The sequence below is a fragment of the Astyanax mexicanus genome, chromosome 16 (assembly GCF_023375975.1).
Source record: "Astyanax mexicanus isolate ESR-SI-001 chromosome 16, AstMex3_surface, whole genome shotgun sequence".
In the NCBI taxonomy this organism is placed as follows: domain Eukaryota; kingdom Metazoa; phylum Chordata; class Actinopteri; order Characiformes; family Acestrorhamphidae; genus Astyanax; species Astyanax mexicanus.
Genome location: NC_064423.1, coordinates 4,590,825 through 4,605,194, shown reverse-complemented (window position 1 = coordinate 4,605,194; position 14,370 = coordinate 4,590,825). Strand labels below are relative to the sequence as shown.

At 36.3% G+C, this 14,370-nt stretch overlaps 3 protein-coding genes across 13 annotated transcripts in view; 1 reads left to right on the top strand and 2 right to left on the bottom strand.

Annotated features, from left to right (window-relative positions):
* mcf2l2 (MCF.2 cell line derived transforming sequence-like 2) overlaps nt 1–14,370 on the top strand; it is a 177,962-nt gene that overhangs the window by 94,896 nt on the left and 68,696 nt on the right. For all 11 annotated transcript variants that reach the window (XM_049465736.1, XM_049465741.1, XM_049465742.1 and 8 more), the window contains exons 14-15: nt 747–847; nt 987–1,075. In XM_049465736.1, coding sequence (XP_049321693.1) covers nt 747–847; nt 987–1,075 — 190 coding nt within the window. The remainder of the gene's footprint in view (nt 1–746; nt 848–986; nt 1,076–14,370) is intronic.
* The window catches only part of ncbp2 (nuclear cap binding protein subunit 2), a 231,614-nt gene that overhangs the window by 154,497 nt on the left and 62,747 nt on the right, over nt 1–14,370 (bottom strand). The gene's annotated exons all lie outside the window — the stretch shown is intronic.
* Nucleotides 5,414–13,434, bottom strand: b3gnt5a (UDP-GlcNAc:betaGal beta-1,3-N-acetylglucosaminyltransferase 5a). The gene is made up of 2 exons (XM_007252570.4): nt 13,294–13,434; nt 5,414–7,200 (listed from the first exon to the last, which is right to left on the bottom strand). Exon 2 carries the CDS (start codon nt 6,926–6,928, stop codon nt 5,789–5,791), a length of 1,140 nt encoding a protein of 379 aa, XP_007252632.3. The 5' UTR covers nt 6,929–7,200; nt 13,294–13,434; the 3' UTR covers nt 5,414–5,788.

Below are 14,370 nucleotides of genomic sequence, written 5' to 3'. Positions count from 1 at the left end.
CAGGTTATATTTGTCTGATATTAAAATGTGTTTTTCAATCTGAAAAATGTAAAGGCAAAAATGAAATAAATGTGTAGGGAGGCAATTACTACAGCACTATAAGATCATCACAAAGGGATTTTATTTATATTTAACCCTTGTGTGGTGTTCATATTTTTGTTACTCGTTTACTTTGTTACTTTGTTGTATTTAATTCAGCAAAATTAAGCAATTTTACATTAAAATGCTTTACACATGCTCGCTTCACCTAAATTGCAAGCAATATAAACAGCTTATATGGTTAATATTTGCCCTTTACCTTTCTTATGTTACATTTCTTTCAAAAAGTGCTACTCTTTTTTTATTAGTTTTTTAATAAAATGTAAAAGAAAATGAATTAAACTCAAGATATGAGTAGAAAATTTGTTTAGTTTCAAATTTACAAATGAAGCAATGTTTATTAGCCCTTGGCCAAACATACTGTATGTAATATAAATGTGTAGGGGGGGGGGGGGTGTACAGTGTATGTTTATCGAAAATGTGTTTTGATATATGTTTTTCACAAAAAATGAGCCAATGCCAAGTAACAAAGTAAACGAGTAACAAAAATATGAACACCACACAAGGGTTAAAATCCAGTACATGTTGAAAAGGAAACAAATAATTAATTGTGATAAATCACAGCAAATTGTAAGGTTATTATTATTATTTTTTTTAAATGATTGATGTCCCTAGTATATGTGTATATATATTTTCTGTCTCTCCAGCACCCGTTCGCAGAAGCTCAGAGAACAATTCCACCAAGCCGGCCACTGAAGCGGAGTTGGCGAGAAAGAAAAACATACGTAAAGCTAAAGGAGGCATCAAGGTAAGGCCGAGCCCTCGGCAGCTGCGCGCCGTCCTCATTTGCACCTACTCAAATGATTGTTGTACTGTGGGCTAGCTCTCTTCCCCTCAGTGACTCTGTGTTTTCATCATAAGAAAATGTTGTCTGTGCTCTGTCTCAGATTGAAGTTATGCATGAAGAAAGCCAAGGAGGCTCCAGCCACATTCTCGTGACCAGCGAGACAGAGGAGAGCCTGTCTAGCAGGCGGAGGTGAGTGTCACACACTGTCCCTGCATTTATAAAGTCATTAGTAGAGAATTCCAGACACGCCCAGTCCGATTCCCATTTACATCACTGAAGGCATTAATGTGCTGAACATTCTGTGTGCATGTGCTGTGAAACCGCACCCGGCCGTGACGCTGCGGGGGAGTTTTACGTCATTGCAAAACACTACTGTTTTAGAATAGTGACTGTGTAGTCAAAAAAAAGCTTCCACCCATATGTAGATACACTGAAAAAAAAATATCACTGGCTCAACTTAACTTAGTCGAGTTATCATTTTGCTTTGACTTAGTTAAGTTGTAAATATCAAGCACATCAAGTCTCCTCTGATTGGTCAGAGCTATCAGGTGTGGGAGCAAGAAAGTAAATATATTTAAGTTATGTTATGTTGTTAAAAAAAAACAACAATAAGGCCTTCCTGATTCCAAAATAATCGCGTGTGTTAATGCTTTAGTGTTGACAGCCCTAATATATATATATATATATATATATACAGCTCTGTACTAAATTAAGAGACCACTTCAGTTTCTGAATCAGATGAGAAATGGCTGAAATAACAAAGAAAAAGATGCAGAGCTTTCAGGCCTCAAATAATGCAAAGAAAACAAGTTCATATTCATACATTAGTTTTAAGAGCATAAAAATATCACCAATATTCGATGGAATAACCCTGGTTGGTTTTTAATCACTGTTTTCTTCATGCATCTTGGCATCATGTTCTCCTCCCCCAGTCTTACACACTGCTTTTTTATTAGCCAGTTTCAGTTTTTATATTTATTTTATCTTGTTTTTTAAGTGTTGATTGTACAAAACAGAAACATTTCTGAAATGTATTCAGTGTGAAAATGGAAGCTCTGGTCCATGTCTTATGTAAATCTTTAAGACAACACTAATAGTTTATACACTCTAAAAAACAGAGGTACGATATGAGTACTTTTTTGTACTCAAAGGTACATTCTTTATAATTGTACCCTCAATGGTACAATATTGGTCTTTACGGGGTCAGATTTGTTCCCTCTGAAGTACAAAGTAATTTCTAACAGCAATAAGTACAAATTTGTACCATTTAACCAGCCAAAGGGTACATTGAGTATTCTGTATCACTGCACTAATAAACAATATTTATTTTAATTGCACATTTTTTATTTGAAAGCCAGACAAGTTTGGATCATCAAGTTTTTGAGCCATATTCAGTTGATGATAATGTTTATAATCTTTATAATCTTTACTGGCACAAAAATATGGGTACAAAAAAGGACTTTCCCTGAAAGGTACTTTTTTGTACCTCAATATAAGGTACAGCCCCAGCGACAAGCTTTGTACTCTTTTAGGTACAAATCTGTACTTACTTTTCTTAGTGTGTATACTGTTTTGTTTAGTTTTTTAATTTGTTAGTCAAACACTTTTTTTGTATTTTATTTTCAATTCAGTGCTGCTAAGAAAAGGTTGAGATGTGGGATTTGTGAGCAGTTGAATTAAGATAATTCCTTCTAACTAAATAATAAACATTCTAAGAAAGAAACTATTATATAAGAAATAAAATGAAATCTTCATTTTTTTTTCTGATAAAAAAACACATTGGATTGTAATTAATAATATCCGTGTCATTATAATATTTTAGCACACATTTTTAAAGGATGTAATTGTTCTGTAGGAAAAAAAATAATTTTTGGATCATTTTTATTAACAGTACAATAAGTAACAATATTTATGAGAGGGTGTTTAACTAATTATTATTATTATTATTATTATTATTATTTACTTAAAGTAAAATAAACTTATCATAGTTCATTTTGGTTAGTGTTGATTGGTGCTGGTAGGTTAATTAATTTAATAGATACAATATAATAAAATCACTGTTTTAATGTGATTTTTAAGAAAACTGTATAATGGAGATTTACATCTTTACCTATAGATCCGCGACATATCTGCAGATTAAATGTTGTAATGCGGCTTACATTCAATACAGTTAAAATTATAGCAAAAGTAACAGTAACAAGTATTTTATTTAACTTATTGTTCATTGCATTTCACAATTTCCAGATTTCCAAATGCAATTTCATATTCAAGTTTAGCCGTTATTGACATTAGATCAGACGACATTAAGCATTTTCAAAATGTTAAACTAATGTCTCAATTCATTACTAATTAAAGTATTTGCATCATTCTAGAGCTTTAAAATTGTGTAATGGTTATTGATGTCTTATAATGTCAATGACAATTACTTAAGATATTACCATCTTGTAATGTTTATTACTGTTGTGAGTACTGTTATATAATGTACCTTATTGTAATGTGTTGCTGGAATTTTATATCTTTTTTGTATAATTATTTGACAAAGTAAAAGGCCAGTTACAAAAATATATATAATTATTATATTGTTTTATTAAAGAGTACATAGTGTACATGTGTACAGATTTACACAGTAAGACAGACAGCCACTGCTGTCTCCTTATACACACTATACGCTCAAGTTAGGAGCAGGTGGGTTATACTGTATGTGTGTATATGTTTATATGGTCATGCATGAACAAGTGTTCAGTCCAACAGGTGGTGAATATCCCACATTCTCACATTACTGACATTCTTTTCACTGTGTGCAAAGCAAGTCCTCACAACAGTGCTATAGAGACAATAACTATAGAGACAGTAACTCCAATAACAGCAGAGTAACCTCTTCACGTAACACTTTACAATAAAGGTACATTATTAACAGTAATTATGACTTAATAGGCCCTATTTTAGCAATCTATATCGCACCGGCCAATTGTGCATCACGCAGCTGGATTTTTTTGTGTGTGCTGGAAACACACAAAATGCATGAACTAATTCTCTTAATTATTTATGGGTGTGGTTAATTTTGGGCGTGACGTGAAATAAACCAATCAGTGTGCCAGTTGCCATTCCCTTTAAGAATCAGATGAGCTCTGACATTTGTGTGTTCGTATCTTAACTGGGCGACACTGTGTGTCTTTATTGTAAAGAGATTGTTGAGTTAAAAGTCGAGTTAATAGAGTTTCTAATGTTACATTAATACAGTGTTGATTAATAATTAGTTACGCCTCTGGGCCCTATCGTACACCCTGCTCACACCTTGCGGCGGCGCTGTTAAAATATTGTCGGAGTTTAGGATTGAATCTACACTGATGGGTGTGGTGGTCTGGAAGTGAGGTGAGATGTGTTCAGGTAAATTTCTGGAGTGTTTCTATATATTTTGGTGGTGGAAAACACAGGAGCTCCACTGACTGATTAAAACCCTGACAACAGTCAATCAATCATCAGAGTCCATTCCTATAGGTGCTCTCAGCGCTCTGCGTACACCCCCACTTCTTAAACATACACACAGACACACAGATAAATGAACCAATCAGGGTGTCACTTGTCATTCCCCTTAAGAGCCAGGTCTTTGCTCTGGCTTTGGTGGATTGCTAGTTCTTAGGCGCAGTTCATTTACAGGAACAGCACTGCTGTTTTATTCTTTATTCTGTTTATTATGGATGTAAAAGTTGGGTTTGTGCACTGCTGTTCACAATGTGTGTATGTGTGTTCATATGTGTGTAACGAGGGGTGGTGCACAGGAATTAAGCGTGCACGGCATGCATGTGTTGCCAAGATAGCAATGAACGTTTTGACTGTTGACATCTGTCTAGGTTGAGTTTAATTAGTGACATGCCTGTATTTTCACAAAAGTACACTGAAATTGTATTATCTATATCATCCACCCATAGTAAATAACAACAACAACAAAAAAATAGTTTAGAATAGCCAAATGCCTTCTAATGGCTTTAGGCAAGGCAATATATCTTATTTTATTTAAATACTTTATTTTAAATGTGTATTAATTTTACGTTTGCACAGCTATAGATTTACTATAACGCCTTGGCCTGTGCTGTGTGAAAATTCAAGTGATAGAGAAAGTCATATGTGTGTAATGGGAGTGAATTTTAGGATATTTAGATTTAGGAAAGTAGACATTAGATGCACTTCTGTTAATTTAAAACTTGGATAACTTTGTTTTACTGCAAATAAAAGTTAAGAGTTAAAATGTGGATTCGTGTGGATTTGGTAGACAGGCTACCAGCTGCTAACAGTTATGCTGCTCTTTTTACTTTTGGCTTCATAAACCCACTACATCAGTCATATATTTAAAGAATATTGAGATTTATGTTCAAGTTTAGTTTCATAAAAATTTCATCATATGTAATTACTTTCAATTACTTCCCATTACTTACTACTTCCAATAGGCATGATGTCACCTAGCGTGACATAAGAGCTTGTAAAGGGAAGAAAGTTTTGTGTAGAGAAATAAAAGTAAATCTACTACTATTTAACTTCATTCAAGTCATTTTTAATTCAATACAGTATTTCCAATTGAAACAAAAGAAAAAAAAAGAAAAGAACACATTCTTCTAGAGGTAACAGTACATTCCTTACAAAAGTTAAATAATTCTCATGAATGTTCACTTCATGAACTTCACTGTTAACCCAGTCCTTTGGTGGGTTGGTCCACATTTCAAGTTTCTGCTTTTTCGTAGTTTTCCCTCCAAAAAAAAAAAAGGTAAACAAATTCTTGTAAAAATGGCTTTGGTGCTTTTACTGTTTTACTGGAAATTCAAAATCGTTCTCATATTTAAATACGTGAAATTAAAATTAAATACTGTGTTGACTCGTACGGTCCATAGTTTGTGTAGTTCCAGTGCATCAGGAGAAGGCTGCTTTGCAGGAGTATGAATTGGAGTAGTAGGGTTTACACAGGAGCATGATTTTCACAGCGGTGCAGTAGAGTTTACCTAAGAACCCTGAGGAAACTCCGTACACCTGTGGGTCCGTGGCCTCCCTCCACAGGTTCGCCAGGTCGTCCTTGTGTCCGTGGGAGGTGATCATCTTTTCGTAGATGCACGGGTGGTATGGGGCTTTTCCCTCACCTGAGAAGTAAACGTGTTCCTGGGGGGAGACCCCCATGGTGATGGCGCACATGCCCATGAAGACGTCGTCTATGTGGAGAGAGGCGTTGAGGGATAAAGTGGCTTGGTAGATTTTGGCAGCCACGTCTCCGGACACTACATACCCGGCGCCGGCGGTGTAGTCGGGGTAGGAAGCCCACTGGTACATCTGAAAGGGCACGTAGTATTTGCTCTCTTTCCGCCGAACCGGAGGGGATCCCCTGTGGACGTGACCCACCCAGAGGTCCTGCACGTTCTGCTTGCTTAGGTCCTGCAGGTAGCGTACCAGGTTGGGCATGTGGATGAAGATATCATCGTCAGCAGACATGAGGAAGCGGGCGTGGGCGCAGTAGGCGTGCGCCCAGCGGAACTGCAGTAGAAGCTTCACAGTCAGGTTGTGGAAGGTGTCAGAGAACGCCTGCTGGACCAAGTCCCCGTGGTCTTGATCCTCAGCGTGGAGTTTCCTCTGGAGAGCGTCTCTTTTATGCTGTTCTGGGTGGACGCCCATGATGAACATGACTTTGACGGCGACCCCCAGCTCGCTCCTGATGTACGTCTGGTTCCCCCACGTGGAGCGGATGGCCTGCCTTCTCCTGAAGTTCTCCGGAGACGTTTTAACGAAAAGTAGCAGCAGGACATCGCTGTCCGCACACGTACTCTTGGGGTTAAAGAGGTACGGGAAGCTGCCGAAGCTGTCGGCCTCCTCCCGGCTCACGCTGAGGCTTCTGTTGATGAAGTCGTAGCTGTTGATCAAGTACCGGTAGGAGTAGGACTTGACGTGGCTCACGACGTGATGATCCACCTGCTCCCAGCAGACCATTAGCACGGACAGGACACAGCACATGGAGATAAGCTGCAGAAACTGACATTTCTTCACCCTCCTGAAGTTCATAAACATTCTGTAGCTGCTGTGATGAAGTTGTCAGAAGTCTTCCTCTCTCTCTCGTTAAGTCCAGTTCTCTGAGCCTGACCTGTTGATGTCAGCACGGACGTTCAGCAGTTGCCGTTGATTGAGTTTCATCGTGTTCACGCGAGTGCAGACATGCTGGTAAAGGTATGGGAAAGGGCTTGTCCTCCTGCCCACGCCTCCCTACACTACGCAGTGTCATCAGGCCACATATGGTTTTTGCTCCTAGGCATTGTTGTGTGTACACTTCAGCAGGTGCGTCGCTGCGGGGAAAAAACACCAAACAATGTTTAATTTCTCTATAATAGAGCAGCATTTCAGCAAATCATAATTCACTAGCATCTATCTATCTATCTATCTATCTATCTATCTATCTATCTATCTATCTATCTATCTATCTATCTATCTATCTATCTATCTATCTATCTATCTATCTATCTATCTATCTTTTCTGTTCTAACCAGCCTTCTATATCTCTTTCTGTTCTATGTATTTATTTGTCTGTCTGTCTGTTACTTTAACTTGCCTTTTTTTGTCTATCTATCTATCTATCTATCTGTCTGTCTGTCTGTCTGTCTGTCTGTCTGTCTGTCTGTCTGTCTGTCTGTCTGTCTGTCTGTCTGTCTGTCTGTCTGTCTGTCTGTCTGTCTGTCTGTCTGTCTGTCTATTAATCAGTCTTTTTATCTCTCTCTCATTTATTGTTCTAACTAACCTTTTACGTATGTCTGTCTGTTTATCTATCTATTTGCATGGCTTAAATATTCCGGTTTACCAGGTTCTGAGCTTCTCATTGAGAGCAGGCTTGATGAAAGCTGGTTGATGTGTGGAAATTGGAGAATATATGGTATGGGGTTGTGTGGATGGGGATGGAGATGTGCATGTGGATGTGAAGGGAGGGGGTCAGAAAGCTAATTTGAAACCTTGTATATGGGTACTTAACTGACTCTTTACTGTGTGAAAGCAAACGCCAGGCCAGCGTATCATGAAACAATGGGGGGCTTTAAAGAGCAGAGCAGAGAAAATGCTGAGAGCTGTGGAAAACGTTCGCAGTGACAAAAAAGATCATTACAGCAGCAAATCTACGCCAAGCCGGGCCACGCGACAATGAGGGCCGTACTGCCGCTCGCTGTAAATCACAGTATTATAGCAGGCAGGGGATCATCCGCCTACGCCCCCCCATATAGCCTGTTTAAAGAACGTTTTACTTATTGACATGTAGAAAGGTTAAGAAGGGAAATCTGTCAGCACAGGAACTCTAATAATTGTTGATAATACTCTCACTGAATCTATATTTTTGTATGTAAGGGTCCTAACAGTTAACCGTAACTATGCTGTTATTTATACTAAGGGTGCTGACTGGGTTAAAAATATGACCAGCAGTACTGAAAGCATTTCAGCTATTGCTATTACTCAGTGCAGAGTCCCAGTGTACTCCCAAATCCTACTTTAAAGTGACAGTCTGTACGTTTTGGTGATTTCTCTAGTGAAAGTGTGTAAGTGAATTTAGCACAAAGAGACATACTTTAAAAATCTCTGTGTTTGCAGTAGTAATTTTTAGCAAAAACTCTCTTTAAGAGTGTTAAGTTCTTTTAGTTTTACGTTCTTTTAGTTTGCCAGCTCTACTCAGTTTTAATTATGTGTTTTATTTAGTCTACATAAAGTGCTGAAGACTTAGAAATCCTGTAGCTTTTAGTTTTTGCAGTCTCATTTTAGATCAGATAAATCTAATTTTAGCAAAAACTCTTTTAGTTTTACTTTCTTTTAGTTTGCCAGCTCTATTCAGTTTTTATTCTGTATTTTATTAAGTCTGCATGAAGAGCTGAAGACTTAGAAATCCTGTAGCTTTTAGTGTGTGCAGTCTCCTTTCAGATCAGATAAATCAAATTTTTAGCAACAACTTCCTTTTAGTTTTACGTTCTTTTAGTTTGCCAGCTCTACTCAGTTTTAGTTCTGTGTTTTATTAAGTCTACATAAAGTGCTGAAGACTTAGAAATCCTGTAGCTTTTAATGTTTGCAGTCTTCTTTTAGATCAGATAAATCTAATTTTACCCAAACTCTCTTTTAGTTTTACGTTCTTTTAGTTTGCCAGCTCTATTCAGTTTTAGTTCTGTGTTTTATTAAGTCTACATAAAGTGCTGAAGACTTAGAAATCCTGTAGCTTTTAGTGTTTGCAGTCTTCTTTTAGATCAGATAAATCTAATTTTAGCAAAAACTTTTACGTTCTTTTAGTTTGCAGCTCTATTCAGTTTTAACTGTGTTTTATTTAGTTTACTGAAGCATAAGTGAAGAGGTGAACACTAAGAAAGCCTGAGAAAAGTTCTGATATCTCCGTGTTTGTAGAAGCTCTAGCATCAGCAGTAACTCAGGTAAACAGCTAACAGTCAACTGGGAAAACAGTGTCCCAGTGAACTTACAAATCTGACTCACAATCCCATGACTCAGTATTTTTTAGTGTTTAAATGAGATTTCACACATCTCTTCTAAAATCTCCAGCTATTCTTAACCTAGTCTTAATCCTACTCTAAAGTGACAGTCTGTAGGTTTTGGGGGTTTCTGAAGTCAAAGTGTGTAAGTGCAACAAGCACTAAGAGAAGTCCTTTAAAAAGTTAGAAAGTCTGAGAAAAGTTCTGATATCTCTGTGTTCACAGTAGCTCTTGTATCAGCAGCATTAGCAGCACTGCAGTAACTCAGTTAAACAGTAAAAGCTGTCATGACCAGAAAAACTTCTGGATCTACCAGACCACACTGATTTTAATATAAATATCGTTGCTGTCCAATAAAAACACTTATCTGCAAAACAGCAACTTTACAGGAGAGAGGAAAAACCTTGCAAACTTTCAATGTAAGTCAATGTAAAAAGAGTTTATTCCAGGTCATTTTGAAGAGTTTCTATAGGTCTGTTCATCAAGAAATTTTGGCACAGTGTAAGGAACAGTTTGCCTGTTCAAATTATGTAGTAAACTAAAAATCGACAAAAATGGAGATAAGTGTTTTTCATTGGACAGCGACAATATTTTATTTAATTTGGCACTGCAGGTGTTTTAGTTAAAGTGTGTAAGTGCACCTAGCATGTAGAGAAATACTTAACAAAAAATTGCATTGTGCAGCCGATAAATATGGTGATTTTTTTTTTTATTCTGTCTTTTATTTAGTGTACTGAAGCATTAGTGAATAGATGAAAAATCCTGTAGCTTTTGTATCAGCAGCATAAGCAGCGCCGCAGTAAATCATTTAGCCAGTAAAAGCTGTTGTGGCCAGAAAAACAAAAAAAAAGGGCACCTACCAGAGCACACACTTTTTAGAATGAATATGTTAATCAATTTGGCATATATATATATATATATATTTTTTTTATTTCCATTCATAATTTTATATTTCTATTCCATCCCCACTAAGAAATACTGCTGTTTTTAGTTAAAAAAAAAGTGTTGCTGCTTTAAATCTGGAAGAGGGCACTGTCAGCAAGTAGGTTATTAATAGCACAGGACACATGACTCTGTATCTATTTTTTTATGTTAAGGAACAGTCAACTGGAAAAAAAACAGTGAGCCAGCGTACTTCCAAATCTGAAAAACACTATTTTTTTTGTATTTAGATGAGATTTCACACATCTGTGCTGAAATGTTCAGCTAGTCTAAATCCTAAATTCTGTTTTAAAGTGACAGTCTGTAAGTTTTAGGGATTTCTCTAAAGAGACATACTTTAAAAATCACATTTATGGAGCAGATACTGTAAATCTGGTGATTTTAGCAACAATTATCTTACAGTTTGCCAGCTGTATTAGTTTTAATCATTTTAATTCTGTGTTTCTTTAGTTTACTGAAGCTTACGTGAAGAGATGAACACTTATAAAGCCTGTAGCTCTTGTATCAGCAGCATTAGCAGCACCGCAACAATTCAGGCAACCAGTAAAATCTGTCGTGGCCATAAAAAGAAAAAAGGAGGACCTACGAAAGCACTAGAAATTGATTTGGCTTTGCGGACATTTTTGAAGGAGCATACTAATTGCCAATTATTTATAATATTTGTCCTTTCTCCACTCTGTCTCCAAATATTACTTGCACTATCAGCAAGTAGGTTATTGATAGCACATGACTCATGAATCTGTATCAAGGTTTTTTTATTTGTTTTGTTTTTTTGTACAGCTAAGAATTTAAGCTGGAAGCACTCTACACTGAAAAGGAACAGTCAACTAGGAAAACAGTGACCCGGCGTACTTTTAAATCTGGCTCACTAACTTACATAACTCAGTATTTTAGTATTTAAATGAGATTTCACACATCTCTGCTGAAATCTGCAGCAATTCTAAATCCCAAATCCTACTTTAAAGTGACAGTCTGTAAGTTTCGGGGAGTTATGAAATTTTCGTGTTCGCAGTAGCTCTTGTATCAGCAGCATTAGCAGCACCGCAGTAACTCAGGTAAACAGTCAAAACTGATCTATCAGACCACTCTGTTTTTAGAATGAATATGATAATTCATTTTTGTTTCAAATTTTCACAGAAACAAACTAATTGCCAATATGATTTGTCCCCTGCCCCACTCAGAAATACTACAGCTTTTAGTTAAAATGAAAAAAAGTTAGAAAGCCTGAGAAAAGATATCTCCGTGTTTGCAGTAGCTCTTGTATCAGCAGCATTAGCAGCACAGCAGTAACTCAGGAAAACAGTAAAAGCTTTCATGGCCAAAAAAGTCCACATTGTTTTTTTAGAATTAATACATTAATTATTTTTTGTTTTTCGGACATTTTTCCTGAAGCATATTAATTGCCATTAATTACAATGATTGGTCTCTTCCCCACTCAGAAATACTACTGCTTTTATCTTAAGTATTGCTGCTTTAAATCTGGAGGAGAGCACTAATACAAATAGAAATACTTCAAAATGTTAGAAAGCCTGAGAAAAGGTATCTCTGTGTTTGCAGTAGCTCTTGTATCAGCAGCATTAGCAGCACAGCAGTAACACTGTAAAAGCTGTCATGGCCAGAAAAAAGTCCACACTGTTTTTTTAGAATTAATACATTAATTCTTTTTTGTTTTTCGGACATTTTTGCCGAAGCATACTAATTGCCATTAATTGCAATCATTGCTCTCCTCCTTACTCAGAAATACTACTGCTTTTAGTTAAAAAGAAAAAATAGTAGTAAAGTATTGCTGCTTTAAATCTGTAGGAGGGCACTATCACAAAGAGAAATACTTTAGAAAGTTAGAAAGCCTGAGAAAAGATATCTCTGTGTTTGCAGTAGCTCTTGTATCAGCAGCATTAGCAGCCCCGCAATAACTCAGGTAAACAGTAAAAACTGATCTAGAACATTACGCTGTTTTTAGAATGAATATGATAATTAATTTGTATTGCGGACATTTTTGCTGAAGCATGCTATCTAGAGGAGAGCACTATCACAAAGAGAAATACTTTGGAAAGTTAGAAAGCCTGAGAAAAGATATCTCCGTGTTTGCAGTAGCTCTTGTATCAGCAGCATTAGCAGCACAGCAGTAACTCAGGAAAACAGTAAAAGCTTTCATGGCCAGAAAAAATTCCAAACTGTTTTTTAGAAATAATACGTTAATTATTTTTTGTTTTTCAGACACTCAGAAATACCGCTTTTAGTTAAATAGAAACAATCTTAAGTATCACTGCTTTAAATCTGGAGAAAATCACTATCAGCATGTATGTAATTGAGAGCACATGACTCTGGACTCTGTGTCAATTGTTATTTTTTTATATTCACAGTTTAGGATTAAAGCTCTAGGACTCGATAGAGGACGCAATAGAGGAACAGTTCAAACTACTGTAAGTGTGAGAAGAGTCTCAGCTCTTCTCCAGCTCAGTTCAAACCCTCAGCTCAGTCCTGCTGTTAAAATATTGCACAGTTTGAGACAGACAACTCCAACAATGCAGGGTTTCTATGTTGTTAAGGGTGTGGTCATACGACTCCCCTCTGCCATGCTTTTAAAAGCTACTGGGTGAAAATAGAGGAGCTTTTTAAACGGAGAAATGAGCGGTCCTCCCGCTGCTCCCGACCCCACTGAGACCTGTATGATAAGAATGTAGTAAAAATAGCTTTCGCTTTTCACGGCCTGACTCAAACACACACACACATATACACATGTAGTGTATGAAAGACAGTTTTGTGTGTGTCTGTGTGTGTGTGTCTGTGTGTACTGAGCAGAAGTTACACACACCCACTGCCCAGTTGAAAGCCTGACGGAGTTCATGCTGACACTCTAAACACACACACACTCTCCCCGGTTTCCTCTGTTTAATGTGGAAAAATTCCAAACTGCTCAGCAGACAAACAAAGTTTCCACTTCTAAAAATCCCACATCCATCCCTCTTCCCATCTCCTGATTGAACTCACCAGTGGATCTGACCCCCGTCCTCCCTGTAGAAGCAGAGGTTAGGCTGGGGGAAGCCCGGCTCCTGCTCTGAGGTGAATCTGCTGAGGTCTGCTCACGGCTGACGGCTGAGAACGCTGGCAAACATGTGACGGCTGTTGAGCTTTTCTTTACTGGGAGGGACGAGAGAGAGGGAGGGAGAGAGGTGGGGAGGCCAGACTTCAACTAAACCTCAACAAGGAGGAGTTCTGATCTACACACCGTGGTTACTGTAACATTTAACACTTATCACTTTAAACTTCTATATGTTATACAATGTAAAATAATTCAGTGTAAAAACTCATTATTTAATTTTTTACATTTAAAAGAAAAAAATATATATAAGATTTTATCAAATTTTATTATATTGAGTTTTCCCTTTAGGACAAATCTAAAACATCTTGTAACAAAAGATATTCGGATTATACCATTTCAAAAATGGAAAAATCTGAAAATTTCATTTTTTCAGAATTTTTCTAAAAAAAACTAAAAAACAAAAAACAAAAAATGGATGAAAACCAATTTCTTCTTTACTATACTGAATGGAAAAGAAAATGAAGTGAAATGAAGTTTTCCACCATTTTTTTTTTCATATTTTAAATTTAGCTTGAAAACAGTCAGAAAATAGAACTGCTAAACCTTATACTAACCAACCAATTTTCTTTTTATTTAGATTTTTTAATGTATGCATTTTGTAAAAAAGTTTATACCATAAACCATAAATATAGTTTTAGTTATTTATTATTTTGAAATTATTTTATTTGAATTGCCTTCATGAATCTTCATGAAGTCTAAATAAATCACATTTATGTTGTTTAATAACTGTAAAAGTATTATAAAATAATGTTCTGGGTTAATTCAAATTAACAAGTGATTGTAATAATTTTTTAAAGGATAAAATCTTCCCAAATCTTTATTATTATTATTATTATTATTATTATTATTATTATTATTATTATTATTATTATTATTATTATTTAAATACATATTTACCAGTCAGTCCACATAAAATCCCACGTAAAATAAAGTGCCGCACTGAATATGAATAGTGTTATTGTAAT

Excerpts from the sequence above, each read along its gene's own strand:
- b3gnt5a (XM_007252570.4), bottom strand. The coding sequence starts at position 6,928 with ATGTTTATGAACTTCAGGAGGGTGAAGAAATGTCAGTTTCTGCAGCTT.